Source organism: Desmodus rotundus, unplaced genomic scaffold (assembly GCF_022682495.2).
Source record: "Desmodus rotundus isolate HL8 unplaced genomic scaffold, HLdesRot8A.1 manual_scaffold_233, whole genome shotgun sequence".
Classification (NCBI taxonomy): domain Eukaryota; kingdom Metazoa; phylum Chordata; class Mammalia; order Chiroptera; family Phyllostomidae; genus Desmodus; species Desmodus rotundus.
The window spans coordinates 73,948-87,981 of record NW_026527295.1 but is presented as its reverse complement, the minus strand read 5'-3'; the positions used below and the strand labels follow the sequence as shown (position 1 = coordinate 87,981).

General features: G+C 61.4%; 1 protein-coding gene and 1 long non-coding RNA gene across 2 annotated transcripts; one reads left to right on the top strand and one right to left on the bottom strand.

The window, feature by feature from the left end:
• The first annotated feature begins 1,519 nt into the window (after positions 1-1,519).
• Positions 1,520-8,668, top strand: ENPP7 (ectonucleotide pyrophosphatase/phosphodiesterase 7). Its single transcript, XM_045189915.3, has 8 exons — positions 1,520-1,649; positions 1,732-2,022; positions 3,342-3,487; positions 4,830-5,456; positions 6,050-6,317; positions 6,452-6,511; positions 6,911-7,009; positions 8,094-8,668. Exons 2-7 carry the CDS (start codon positions 1,770-1,772, stop codon positions 6,991-6,993), a joined length of 1,437 nt encoding a protein of 478 aa, XP_045045850.2. The 5' UTR covers positions 1,520-1,649; positions 1,732-1,769; the 3' UTR covers positions 6,994-7,009; positions 8,094-8,668.
• A 2,743-nt stretch (positions 8,669-11,411) lies between these two features.
• Positions 11,412-13,719, bottom strand: LOC123479073 (uncharacterized). Its single transcript, XR_006654570.2, has 3 exons — positions 13,597-13,719; positions 13,396-13,431; positions 11,412-13,228 (listed from the first exon to the last, which is right to left on the bottom strand). It is a non-coding gene; the product is annotated as an uncharacterized lncRNA (long non-coding RNA).
• Positions 13,720-14,034: the final 315 nt, after the last annotated feature.

Below are 14,034 nucleotides of genomic sequence, written 5' to 3'. Positions count from 1 at the left end.
GGGGGTTGCATCACGTGACATTTTTCTTTGGCCCTATTGGCCAAGGTGTGGTCACATGGCCAAGCCTCACTGCGGGGAATGCTGGGAAATGTAGTCTTTATTCTTGGCAGCCATCTTGCTTCAAAGATAGTACATTTTCCTTTAGATTAAATTTTATTTTAGATATCAGATTTCATTAGCATAAAACCCAGGTTACTCCGCGACCCGCCTCCAGGCCTCAAGCTGGAGCACACCCTTCCTCCACCCTGTTTCCAGTCCCCGCTCCTCCGGTGACCTCCCGTCTGAACTCCCGATCTTTGGGGACACCATCGCCCCAGCTGCTCAGGCTAAAGTTGGACATCACCCTGGATTGTTCCTTTTCCGGCTCCCCCACGAGCAACCTGGGGGAGGTCCCCAAATTCCCTTCCCCAACTGCCACTCCCACAGCCACCACCCTGGTCTGGGGAACGAGCACCTCCCAGCGGGGACAGCAGCAGTCACCTCGCCGCCCAGCACCCAACATCCATTCCTTCCTCCTGCCGACCACCCTCAGCCTACAATGGGGCAGCTAGTCTTTTAAATGTCAGATCAGTCCGTGCCACTGCCTCGCGGTAAAGTTCCCAGAATTAAGTATGCGGGACTGTGCGCCACAGCCCCGGGGCCCCACACCCAGGCCTGCCGCCCCCAGCTCACCCAACCCGGTACCCAGTCCTCCACCCCGGAATCTCCCTCTGGCCCTTTGCCCTCTTGGGAGGCCCCACCCCCATCTATCACATGCTGCGCCCACTACCCCATGGGATCCCCCATCTAGTCTCCCTGCTGTATTTGCTTTGGGTGACTCAGCTGCCTTGCTTGTTTGCCAATTTTGTGCGTGTGCCAGCAGCCAGTTCTGTCTCCTTCACGGCGGGGTCCCCAGAACTTAGCGCAGTGCCTGGTATATGGAACGGGCTTCACAAGGCAGGTAGGATTATTAACCGATGTTGCCGCAATAAATTTTTACAAAAAGGTTGGTAAAGGAGGGACAGAGTCACAGGGACAGAGATTGTAACAGAGCCTCGCACTGAACTCAGGGTCCCTCTCACTCACTTTCCCCGGATCCCCATTAGCACAGGCGACAAAGGAGCCCCTCTCTGACCACTGGGTTGGCCAAGTCCACCAAACAAGACCACCCACAGCGGATGCATCTCTGAGGACCCTGGGGCCCACGGAGGAAGGTGCAGCAGCACTGCCCCGGCCCAGCAGGGTGGTTCCGCCCACACTGTCCCAGGAGGCCGCTCACCCTGAGCAGGGCGGGGAAGAGGTGCTCCCTGGGTTGGGGCGCCCCACGGACTAGGCCAACCCCCAGCTGAGCTGGGGGCCCGCAGCTCCCGGACCCTGGCCCAGGCAGGCCTGAGGCCCACATACCCCAAAGGCTGCCCGAATTAGGGGCTCTGGGGTCACAGTGAGCAGGGCACGGGGACAGAGAGTGGCCACAGAGCTGGGGTGGAGACCAGGCCATCCAGAGGGTGGACCCTTCCTCCTCCCCCAGCCCGCAGGACCCATCCCCACCCTCCCCGTGAGGACGCTCTGTGCAGGAGGGGAGGGGCACAGACAATAAAGGCAGGTGCCAGGCGAGGGCCAGGCCAGAGGTGGCACAGGCCGGGTGGCAGGGCCCTCCTCCTGAGACGCAGGTAAGTGCACAGTCTCATTTTCAAAGACGCCCAGGATAAGGCCGGCCGGGGTGACCCTGGGACTTTGCTCTGCTCCTTGCAGGCGCGCGCCCGGGTGCTAGTGCGTCTGGAGAAGCCATCATGAGACCCTCGGCCGCCCTCCTGGCTATGGCTCTGGCCGCCCTCCTGGCTCCAGGGGCTGGACTGCCCATCGGCCGGCGGGGCCCCCGGCACAAGTTGCTCCTGGTGTCCTTCGACGGCTTCCGCTGGGACTATGACCAGGACGTGCACACCCCCCACCTGGATGACATGGCACGCGACGGCGTGAAAGCCCGCTACATGACCCCTGCCTTCGTCACCATGACCAGCCCCTGCCACTTCACCCTGGTCACTGGTGAGTGTCGGCCTCGGGCGGGGCCTGGGGGTGGGTGGGGGGCTGAGAAACCAGGGGAACCAGAGTATGAACACTGCCCTGTCCCATGGGGCACCGTGTGGGGACAAAGGTGAGACAGGGCACGGCCCAGGGAGTCGTCGGCAGCCCTCCCCGTGGGCGCAGCGGAGAGCAGGCCAACCCACACAGGCAGTGGTCTCTGTTTAAATGGCAACCACAGCCATGCTGACAACCCAGGAGGCCTTCTGGAGGAGGTGGATGTGGCCGGGATTCAGAAAGGCCCGAGGGTGAGTCTGAGGCTCCTGCAGTCTGAGGTGCTCACCCGGTCCCACTCTCAGCTGCCCTCGAACAGAACTCCTGACGGAGGCTGGTCCTGCTTCTCCCAGCCTTAGCCGCCCAGGTGTCCCTCGGCTCAGGGCTGCATCTCTGCAACCCCTGCGCCTCCGTCACACAACCGTCTCCCCTGTGTCTCTCTTCCTTCTTTTCATTAAAGATTTTATGTATTTACTTTTAGAGAGAGGGGAAGGGAGTGAGAAAGAGAGGGAGAGAAACGTGCAAGAGAAACACTGATAAGTTATCTCTGGCCCGCCCCGATCGGGGTGGGGGTGGGGGGCAGGGCCTGGCCAGCAACCCAGCCGTGGCCTCGACTGGGGGAATCTCTTCTTCTTGTGAGAAGCACGGCCACTGGACTGAAGGCCCCCCACCCAGAAGGCCCTCCTCTTAAGGTCGCCCACCACGTCTGCACCCACCCTGCTTCCACCTAAGACCATGTTCTGAGAGCTGGGGGGCGTGGCTTCGGAGGACACTGTTCCGTGTACACGGCTCGTCCTCACCCTGGCGTTTCTGTGGCCCGAGACCCTGATGGCCCCATACACACCGATGTCCGAACCCAGCTGTCCTGTCTGCACGTCCCCATTTTACGTACTGTGTCACGAATGGGGAGGGACAGGCAGGGGACATACGCCTCACGGTCCCCCTTCTTGTTCCTTCTGAACTCACATGTGTGAGTTTCCCAAGGAAAACACAAATTTAAAAAGACACCTCATGGACCTCTGCTTGGCTTATTTCAGTGCCGGCCTAGGACGCTGTTTCCTGGCTGAACAATAACTTATTCCATTAGTACCCTCCTGAGGGCCGCCCAGGTCGAGGCCGCAAGTGACCCCCACACGTGTGTGCCTGCACAGGCGCACGGCGAGCAGCAGGGTATGGCGGGTTGCCGGGGCGGAGAGCACGGGCCGTAGCTGTGCGTGACAGAGCCTGCGTCCCCTCTGGACGGCCACTCCCTGCCCTCCCACAGCCCCTCCCCCGCCCCTCCCCCGCAGGCAAGTACATCGAGAACCACGGCGTGGTCCACAACATGTTCTACAACACCACCAGCAAGGTGAAGCTGCCCTACCACGCCACGCTGGGCATCCAGAGGTGGTGGGACAACGGCAGCGTGCCCATCTGGATCACGGCCCAGAGGCAGGTAAAGCTGCCCCCACCCCCCTCGGACAGCAGTGGGGACAGGGGAGGGGGAAAGGCCGTGACCACGTGAGCCCCGAGGCGGGCCCGGGCCCGGCCCTGGGAGCCCTGGCATAGAGCCCAGGGAAGTGTGGCCCCGGGGTGGGAGGGTGCTGGACAATCAATCAACAGGACCTGCCAGACGCTCCACAGCCCTGCCGGGTCCTCCTGGAGCCCAGGGGCCAGCAGGGCTGGCCCCCTCTGCCCAGCCGGAGAGAAAACTGCACCTCTGGGCCCTTTGGTGCTGGGGAGGGGAGCTGTACGGGGAAGAGAACCCCACTCTACAACAAGGCAGGGAACGAGGAAACAGCTCTGTCACTCCCCCTCCTACAGCCTCCCTCGGGGCTGGGCTGCTCAATTCTCGGGACAAAGATGACGTAGGAGGTGGGGTGCAGTGTCAGCCCAGGAATTCCACCATCCTGCAGCGTTCTGGGGGCTTCCTGGCCCCAGACGTGTGGCTTCTAGTCAGCCAAGTCAGGTGAAGGCACCACTCAGGTCTGACGCCCCAGCTCCGGAAGGAGCTGCCAGCAGCCAGGCTCAGTCCCAGCCGAAGCTGAGAACGTGGAGCCTGGCGGGCAGACAGGCCCATGTGGACAGATGGCTGGGAGGACGGGTGGCTCCGTAAGTGAAGCAGCAGGTGGTGGGTGAAAGGACAGAGGGATGAGTGACAGAGCGAAGGCTGGAAGGGACAGGCAGTGGGACAGGGCAGAGAGAGGCCGGGCTGCAGGCCAGGAAGGGGGGCGGTACTCTCCAGCCGTCTCAGCCTCAGGGCACCCACCTGGGGCCCTGGGGCCCTGAGGATGCTGCATATCTGGGGACACTTGTCTACCCCTTATCTCATTAGCGCTGAGTCCACTACAGGCCTGTGCTCTCCTCTATAAAATCGTTATCAGCCCCAGATAAGAGCAATGGAACACTCTCCAGAAAATAAAAAGGCTCGCCCTGGTGGGTGTGGCTCAGTGGACTGAGTGCCCGCCTGGGAACCAAAGGGTCGTTGGTTCGATTTCTGGTCAGGGCACTTGCCTGGGTTACCGGCCAGGTCCCCAGTAGGGGGCGCTTGAGAGGCAACCACACAGTGATGTTTCTCTCCCTCTCTTTCTCCCTCTCTTCCCCCTCTCAAAAAATAAATAAATAAAATCTCTTTAAAATAATAGTAATAATAAAAAATAAAAAGGCTGGTGGTGGTCAGGAGCAGGGACAGGTCAGGGGGCAGACAGAAGCCAGGCCGGAGGGGCCGTGTGTCGGCCATCCCAGGCCAAACAGGAGCAGGCCCGCAGTGTGAGTGTCAACGCCGCCTTCCCCGGCAGGGCTTACAGACCGGCTCCTTCTTCTACCCCGGCGGGAACGTCACCTACCAAGGCGAGGCGGTGACGCTGAGCCGGAAGGAAGACGCGCTGCACGACTACAAAAACGAGACGGAGTGGAGAGCCAACATCGACACCGTGATGCGGTGGTTCACCGAGGAGGGCCTGGACCTGGTCACGCTCTACTTCGGGGAGCCGGACTCCACGGGCCACAAGTACGGCCCCGCCTCCCAGCAGCGGAAGGACATGGTGGCGCAGGTGGATAGGACGGTGGGCTACCTCCGCGACAGCATCCGGCGCAGCGGCCTGGAGAGCAGCCTCAACCTCATCGTCACGTCCGACCACGGCATGAGCACCGTCAACAAGCAGGCGGACGACCTGGTGGAGTTCCACAAGTTCCCCAACTTCACCTTCACAGACATCGAGTTCGAGCTGCTGGACTACGGCCCCAACGGGATGCTGCTCCCCAAGGAGGGGAGGCTGGAGAGGGTCTACGAGGCCCTCAAGGACGCCCACCCCAAACTCCACGTCTACAAGAAGGAGTCCTTCCCTGAGTCCTTCCACTACGCCAACAACCCCAGGATCACGCCCCTGCTCATGTACAGCGACCCCGGTTACGTCATCCACGGGGTGAGCTGGCTGCACGGGGCTGCTGGGTCTCCCTTCACCCCTCTAAAAGGCACCCCTGTTTCTGGCCAGCCCCCGATTCGAGGGGCACTCACCACCAAAGGGATACGGTCACCGCTATGCACTGGAAGTGTGTGTGTGTGTGTGCTTATGTGTGTGTGTGCCTGTAGGGGGAGTATGAGAAGATCAGCCACAAGAGTGACAGGGCGGTGCCCCACCGGCAGAGGGCCCAGGGGGTGCTGAAGGGGAGCCAAGACGGGAGAGGGGACCTAAGGAGAAAGTGCTGAGGAGGCAGGCGGTCACTGGGGGGCCTGGGCCACTGCCTGGGGGTGGCAACCCCCCCACCAGTTGACTGGATCCCCCAGTCATGTCCCCAAGTCTTCGCAGGGGCTCTCTTGGGCCACTGATCTGTTGAGGCTCAAAATGCAGGGGACCTGAGGCTCAGAGTCCCTGCCATGCCCCAACCATGCCCCCCACCCCCATGCGCACCCCTTCGGGAAGCTTCTGCCCTGCCGCAGGGGTATTGCTGAAAGGAGCGGGCGGGTGGGCGGAGCCCACCTGCGCACTCGGACGCCCCACCCCTGCTGCCCCCGCAGAGAGTGAACGTGCAGTTCAACGAGGGGGAGCACGGCTTCGACAACGGGGTCATGGACATGAAGACCATCTTCCGGGCCACGGGCCCCAGCTTCAGGAAGGGCCTGGAGGTGGAGCCCTTCGAGAGCGTCCACGTGTATGAGCTGCTATGCAGGCTGCTGGGCATCATGCCTGAGGCCAACGACGGGACCCTCAGCACCCTGCTGCCCACGCTCACGCCCGAGGCTGGCAGCGGGGGCCCCAGCACCCCATCACCCACACCCCACACAGGTGAGGCGCTGCCCTCCGCCTGCCCCCCAGTCCACCAGTGGGTGGCTGCAGGTGGGGGTGCCTGCACCACTGGGGACAGGGCGCTCCTGCCAGCTTCAGGGGCTGCCTACTCTCTCCCTGTCCCTGGTTTCTAGGAACATGGCGAGTCCCTGACACGCTCTCAACACCTGGCACCAGTGCAGGAGGGAGAACAGGTGGGCCTGAGCACGTTTACCACAGACTGAGGGCCAGAGGCTGGGTGGTCTGCTCCTGGGGACAGGTCTTTTGGGGTGACACCCCCTCCAGGCTCCTGGTCCCATGGAGCCTGTGCTCCCACGTGGTCACTTGAGGGGGCCCTTCCTGGAGTCATTTTCTGCCACCCTCCCTACTCCCACCCCCTCCCCACCCTGATCCACCTCAGGGGCAAAGGTCACCTGGGAGCTGGACCAAAGTGGGGCCTGTGTGCTGCGGCAGGGGAACAGAGGGGTGCTGAGACATGATCTCGGGGGCTCGCAGGGGCAGTCCTGGGCGCCTCGCCCACCCTCGAGGAATGGGGGTGAGTGACATACCCCCACTTCCCTCACTCACTGGGTCCTCCACCTTTCCTTCCTTAGGGCCCACCCTCCTGCCTGGCGGCTGCCCGGCCTTGACCACAGGGATGCTGCTGGCTACAGTTCTTCTGGCCAAGGTCGCATAACGCCCCAGTGCTCAAGGTCAGAGCCCCAGGAGATGGAGGGAGGGTGGGCCCTGCCCCACCACTGAGAAGGGTCACTCCCAGACCTGGGCAGCCCCTTCCAGCCTCTCTCCTCAGGCATGACAAGCAGGGAACAATCCAGAAGCTGTTGTGGGGCAGGGGCGGGGGGCTGGGGAGGTGGCTGCGGGGTGGGGTGCCTGGAACACTAGGGGAGCCAGCTTGTAGGACTCCACTTGCTGAGGACAGGCCCCCTCCATCTGCCCAGAGATGTCCCAGCCCTCTGGCCCAAGGAGGGGCCAGTCATTCTTTCTAGCAGTACCCGTGGGGGACCCGCTCGTGCCGGGCTCTCGCCTGGGCTCAGTGGGTGCACAGTGAGCCAGCCCGGCCGGAGCCCCGGGGCTGCCGCTCAGGGGCCAGGAAGAGCAGATAAGACAAAGGAGCCAGAGGTGGCAAGGACTGGGCCATAGACGGGCGGGGTGGGGGGCTGCCTCTCTGAGGATGCGGATTTGGGGTGAGCTCTGCATGGTGAGGAGCCAGCCGGCCAAGCCCTGGGGATGAGAGTCCAGGCTGGCAAGGGCAAGTAAGAGGCCCCACGGTGGCACTGGCTGCTGGGGGCGCTGGTAGAGAAAGAAGCCTGGTGTGCTCAGAGGCTGGTGTGCTTAGAGGCAGGCACAGGGCAAGCTTGCCAGGGGGCAGAGTGGGGAGGCTGCCCTCTGGGCAGTGGGGAGCCCCAGCTGAGGTGACACGGGGCGTGCCATGGTCACCTGACGTGGAGGGTTACATGAACCAATGCGGCTGGGCAGGAGCTTGGGGACAGAGCAGGTGCGGCCAGTTGGGAGGTCACTCCAAGGTCAGGGCCCAACATCTCGGTGGCAGGGTGGAGGAGGGGCAGAGTGAACAGATTCAAGGGGCCTTTCAGGGCTGGACCCGGGGGAGGACAGAGCGCCTAACTGAGATGCTAGGAGGTCGGGGACGGCACCGACTGGGAAGAGATGGGTCCCTGCACTGCTCACTGCCCACCACTCCCCCCTCCCAAAGTCCCTTACCTCCTCGCTGACCCGCCCTCACACCCCACCCCACCCAACGTGCACTGGCTCTTCCAGGCCCACCGGGAAGCGTCAGAAGCTGCTGGCCAGGCCCTGAGCCTGCCCTCCTGCTGTGATGGACTGGGCACCATGGACCTTATCTCCAGGTGACCAGGGACAGTGCTTGGCCTGCCTCGGTGACCCCACAGCCCCAGCCCATGCTCGGTCGTCGTGGTGCTGGCAGTATGGCCCCTGCCCAAGTTTGGGTTCTGCAGACACACAGGCCAGGTGGTTAGCGGGTACACCAAGCCCAGACCACATGACCTACCCCCACCGGCATCCTTCCACCCTGCCCCACCCCGCCCCACCCCGCCCCCCGTAGGAGGGTCAGGTGCTGGTGCTCTGCCCTCCTACCGGGGCCTCCAGTCTGGAAGGGGGGCCAGGGCAGGCAGGGGGCAACCTTCGCCCCTTGCGCTCTGGCCGGGAAGCACACTGAGGGGAATAAAGGACGAGCCTGGTGGCCATGAAGTCACCCTGGCCAACGTGGGCGCGACTCTCTCTCTAAAGCCTGTGGCTTCCTTCAGTCTCAGCCGGTGGCCCCGATGTATAATAAATTCCTAATTCCTTGGGGCAATAATAAACCCATTCATTCTGGTTGGGGGAGCAAGGGGTAGGGGCGGCGGGATGGGGAGTAGGCCCTGGGTGGACCACCAGGGAGAGGTGGTGAAAGCGTGGGCTGTGTGTTAAAAGGAAGAAGGGTTGGGGGAAGGGAAGGCTGTTCTCGAAACGATGGGAAACCAGAGTCTCTAAGCCACGTTGTTTAGCAGAAAAAAAAACAGGTGAAAATACAGCAAATAGTAAACCGCCGCTGGTTGGGAAGGGGAGAGAAGTGTGTGTGCACGTTTGTCTAGGAATAAAACACAAACACACCCCTGGAGAACTCTCAAGAGAGAGCAGGCATTGACGGGCTCCACAGAGGGGACCAGGGGGCTGTCAGGTCCAACCCACCCAGTAGGGGACCCGCAAGCGCACACACCGAGTCAGGGAGCGCTTGCCTCCCAACCAGTTCCCAGGTGGCTCTGCTGCTGCCCCTCGGCACCGCTCTTGAGAAGCAGTGCATCTGATAAAGGCTATGAATGCATGAATGAGTGAATGCATGAGTGATTGAGTGAATGCATGAATGAGCGAATGAGTGAATGCGAGTGAATGAGTGAATGCATGCATGAGCAAATGAGTGAATGAACGTGTGAATGAGCGAATGAGTGAATGAACACGTGAATGAGTGAATGCATGAGCGAATGAGTGAATGAGTGAACGCATGAGTGAGTGAGAGGAAGAAGGCTGCTGTAGCCCAGCCTCCCCATGTTAAATTGGGAAAGAGCGCAGGCGTGTCACACACGCTGGCTGAGGATGGAGATGGGAGGGGAGCTCAGGTATCTCCAAGTTCAAGCCCCGAGGCGCCTGGCCAGCCCTTTCCTGCAGAGGGCTACGTGCTGACCCAAACCAGCCTGTTCTTCCCAGAGCCCAGCGAGCTCCTAGCCCAGGTCCTCTCCTGTCCACGGGCTCCCTCTGATCCATTCGTAGTCCATCTGCTTGTCCCAAGTCCAGCAGTAGCAACTTCAGGTCAGATAACAGACACCCGCACTCTCAGTCCAGGCCTCTTTGGAACGGGAGGTTCCCCTCTGAGCAGACCCTAAGGGCACTGGCAGCACCTTCACCCCCCCAGTAGGAGGAGGTGCTTCGCTTTATACATGCATGGCTGGGGGGCAGACAGCAGGGATCTCTGGGCCCCAGCCCCAGGCCTACGGAGGACCCCTGATGTCCCCGCCAAGCAGCAGGGACCAAGGAGGGTGGTGCACCTGAACCTGGACCACGTTCTTCACTGTGCACCTCCTGCCTCCTAAGCTCAAGGCCCTGGGGTGTGCAGCGCACACTACCAGCCCTGCCTTCCGGGGCTGCAGGAGCATCTGTTGCCATGGTTACCTGTGATCCCAGCTGGGACTGTTGGCCAGAGGTACCCTGAAGTCCTCTGATCCCTGACCTAGAGCTCAGGAGGGACGGGACACAGAGCCCCACCCACGGCACTCGCACACTGCAACTCTGCACACTCATCTCTCGTGCACAGCACATCCCTCACACACAGCATGAACACACACACTCCCCACACAGGCCCGCCCATAACACACGTGCCTCAAGCACCATGGGTGTCACACACACACGGCTCACACCTCACACTCACACACCACTCCACAGCCAGCCACGCATGCCATGAACACATGCACAGTACACAGCTGTTCACACACCCTGCACACCTGGCGCCCCAGTGAGGGAGGGTGTGCGCCTGGAGCAGCATCCCGGCCCCGGCCCCAAGGGACGCTCGCAGGCAGAGCCCGAAGCGGGTGGCACCCAGTCCACAACTGCACAGCGGGCCGGGCGCCTCCTCCCCTGTGCCCAGCGGACCAGGGCTTCCTTCACCCTCTCTGCAGCCGGACCCTGTGGCATCACTTCAGGGACCGGGCAGTCCCCTGGGGCCTGCACCCCTGGACTGGACAGTCAACATGGCCGCCCCGAGTCCACACCTCTCATCCTGCGAGTGAGCGGCATACCCGCTTTCCTGAGGCCCCGACGCCCATCCAGGCGGCCAGTGCAGCCGGTACAGCCACTGCGTGGGGTGGGAGGGGGCCGGGTGTGAATGTCCCGATGTTTGCCAGGGTGAGTGCCCAGGAGGGCTGGTGAGGGGCTGGGCCTCCAGGCCCCGACCCCAGGGTCACCCCTCCATCCCACACTGCAAGGGGGTAGGGGTAGGGACCTTGGGGCACAGGGGGGACCCGGCCACTCCAGTGCCCGGAGTGGGGAGGAGGTCAGGCTCAGTGGTCAGAGTTCTTTCCATCCGGAGAAGAACCTACTCTAATCAATGTTTTGGTTTAGCTTCTGGTGATAAACCACCAGGGCCTGTGGCTTAGAGCCCCAAGTTCACAAAGGAGCGACATATCTTTAACACAACTATTCCGTTACCACGTGTGGGTTTGCACACGCAAGTGCTCTCACAGTCCCTTCCAATGAAGCTGAAAACCGGGGCGAAGTCCCCCGAAACCACGTCTTAGGCAGTAAGTACTCACCAATGACACACGAACCAGCCGAAACACGACCCCAGGGGTCTCGGCAACAGATGCCGACCGACAGCGACGCGACTTCCGTACGCATTTAAAGTAAGTGCATTCCACACTCGGACATGTGCATGCTGACTTGACCAGCTGTATAAATCCTTCAACCCAGGATAATCTTTTTAATACCGGGAGTCTAAGAGTCACAGGAAATAAGTCACTTCAAATCATATACACACTTGTGTTGCAGACACCTGTGCTTGGGTGGGCAGTGAATTCAAGCATTAAAAAGGTTTTTTTACAGACTTTATTTACTTTATTTTTAGACAGAGGGGAAGGGAGGGAGAAAGAGGGAGAGAAACATCCGTGTGTGGTTGCCTCCCTCGCCCCCCACTGGGGACCTGGCCCGCAACCCAGGCCTGTGCCCCGACTGGGGATCGGACCGATGACCCTTTGATTCACAAGCCGGCGCTCAGTCCACTGAGCCGCACCAGCCAGGGCGGTACGGGGGTCTCTTAAACAATGTATACTGAACAGCACCCCACACATGGGTCCACACCCCACCAGTGAAAGCAGCGACGAGACACCTGCGCACCCCCATTCCCGCAGCACTGTTCACAACCACCACAAGGTGCGAAATGCCCTCAAACCCCCACAGCAGGACGGACGGGGCACGAGCGTGGCCCACACGCACCACAGCATGCTCCGCCTTCAGGACACGGGGCTGACCGAGACAGCCCGTCTCAGAGCAGCGAGCACTGCCTGGCCTCACTCGGGGGGGCTCCCCGCGCGGTCAGACTGACAGCGGGAAGGCGGTGCTACGGGGGTCTCGGGGCTCGGAGGGAGAGGGGGGTTACTGCGTGATGAGGCAGGTTCAGTTTTCCAAGATTAGGAGTTTTGGAGGTGCTTGTAAATGTACTTAATACCAGTGAAATGTACACTTAACATGGTAAGTTTTATATTCCGTGCATTTTAGAAAAACAGAATTAACACTTACCGAACACCCTATTATGTCCAGGCTCCTGCTTCCATGGGACACTGTCTAGAACCAGGCCCCCAACGCAACCGAAACGCAGATGGATCGAATGGACCTCTGTCGCTCCTTCATTGTGCTAAGGTCTCTGCTGGACCATCTGCTGTGGTCGCTGCACCGAGCCCACGAGACAGATACTTCTGTCCCCCCTCAACGCCAGGACCCCCCGGTGTCCTAACTTGTCGACAGCTACCTCCCCGCAGAGCTGGGACTTGAACTGGCCGTGACCCCAGGTCCCCTGCCTGAACTAAAAAGGACGTGAAGGTCACCTCTTTGGTGCAGCACGACAGAGACCAGCATGAGCGGAGTGGCACCTGCGGCCCCCACAACCGCCGGGCGGGGCAGACACTCCCAGCAGATGCCCCTGTTCCCACAGGCGGTCACGGTTTCAGACACGACACCGGGGGATCAAAGGCAACGGCCTGTTCAGGTCCTGAGGACACAAGCAAGCCCGCCCCGCCCCACCGTTGCATCCCGCTGCGGACAAGAAGCATCCGAGGGCCAGGGACCCGCCTTTCTCTTCGCGACCCAGCTGGGCGGGAAAGAGGACTCTGGTGCAGCAGAAACAAGAGGCCTCGGGACTAACACAGCGCAGGAGCTCGAAGTCTGTCATGTGTGAAGCGCGAGCCCTGCTGGACCCCGTCCCCTGTTCGGGGCAGGCACAGGAGACACGGGCCCTGGGACCGGCCCCACCACCTCCGCGTCCTCGGTCTTATGTTCCTGACGCATGTCCTCCGTGAAATAATCAATAAGTCAAGGTCACCGCCAGCAGGGTCCACGCTCGGCCCAGATCGGAGCCCCAGGCTCGGACTCCGGGATGGCGGGGCGCACGTCTCCACAGCTTCGTCCAGCAAGACCGCTGGTCACGGCACCAAACCCAAACCACGACAAAGCAAAACGAACTCAACTCGGGACGGTTTTCAAAATGTTCAGCATTAGTTAAGGAGGATAACACTCCGGCCAACAAAGTTGGGGGGCCGCTCCACCCATGGACTCACGCCGGCGCGACCACTCACATCCGGCCTCCTTCCGCCCGGCTGGGAGAGGGGGTCCTTGGTTTCCGCAGTTTTGCGAGGCTGCAAAGCAAAAGACATGGGAAGGCGCTGCGGATTAGGCACTTTCTGGCGACAGTCACGTCCGCCGGCCCCTCCCAGGCCTCCGGAGACGCTCGCAAAGGCGCTGCTGCCCTCGCCCCGGGGCACCGCGCGTCTCGGGGAAGGTCTCAGGCAAGGGCGCCACTCACCTTGGCTTCGAGGCGCGGAGAGCGCGCCGCCGGCACCTGAGGGGAAGACAGACGTTAGCGTCAACAGGGCGCGGGGACCAACAGCGACCCCCGCGTTCCCTCCCCGACCCCTGAAATGCCGACCCCCATAGCACTCCAGCCTCCTTCCCCGCACCCTCTACCCAGGCGGGGTTCCGCAAATTTCACCCGGCCGTGGATTACCTCGTATTACCCGCCCCTACTCCCCGCGTACCGCCCAAGAAGCTTTGACAGCAGGCAGCAAGACGCGAAAAGGACGCAAAAAATAAGGCAACTTCCGTTTCCGGGCAGTTGAACCCTCCCCCGGAGGCGGACCCTTACGGTGTCCGCAAAGGGTCAAGCCTTCTGCAGGCCGTCTCCTTTCCCATTGCCTCAACACCACTGCCCCCTTCTGGCTTAGGTTAGTAGTGCAGCGACTCGAACGTAAGGAACCGGCGCCTCCCTCCTCCGCTCGTTCCCGTCTCTACCCCCCAACCCTTCTGCTTCGCTAGATTTCATTTTTTGATCCAGTTTGAAGACCTAACACTTACCGTATTTTGCCGTGTATAACGCGCATTTTCTGCCCAAATTTTTTCCGGGGAAAAGAGGATGCGCATTATACATGGGTAGCACTAATTCCGT

Excerpts from the sequence above, each read along its gene's own strand:
- ENPP7 (XM_045189915.3), top strand. The coding sequence starts at position 1,770 with ATGAGACCCTCGGCCGCCCTCCTGGCTATGGCTCTGGCCGCCCTCCTG. Across the intron at positions 2,023-3,341 it reads CCACTTCACCCTGGTCACTG|GCAAGTACATCGAGAACCAC; the intron begins GTGAGTGTCGGC and ends CCTCCCCCGCAG. Across the intron at positions 6,512-6,910 it reads CAGTGCAGGAGGGAGAACAG|GGCCCACCCTCCTGCCTGGC; the intron begins GTGGGCCTGAGC and ends TTCCTTCCTTAG.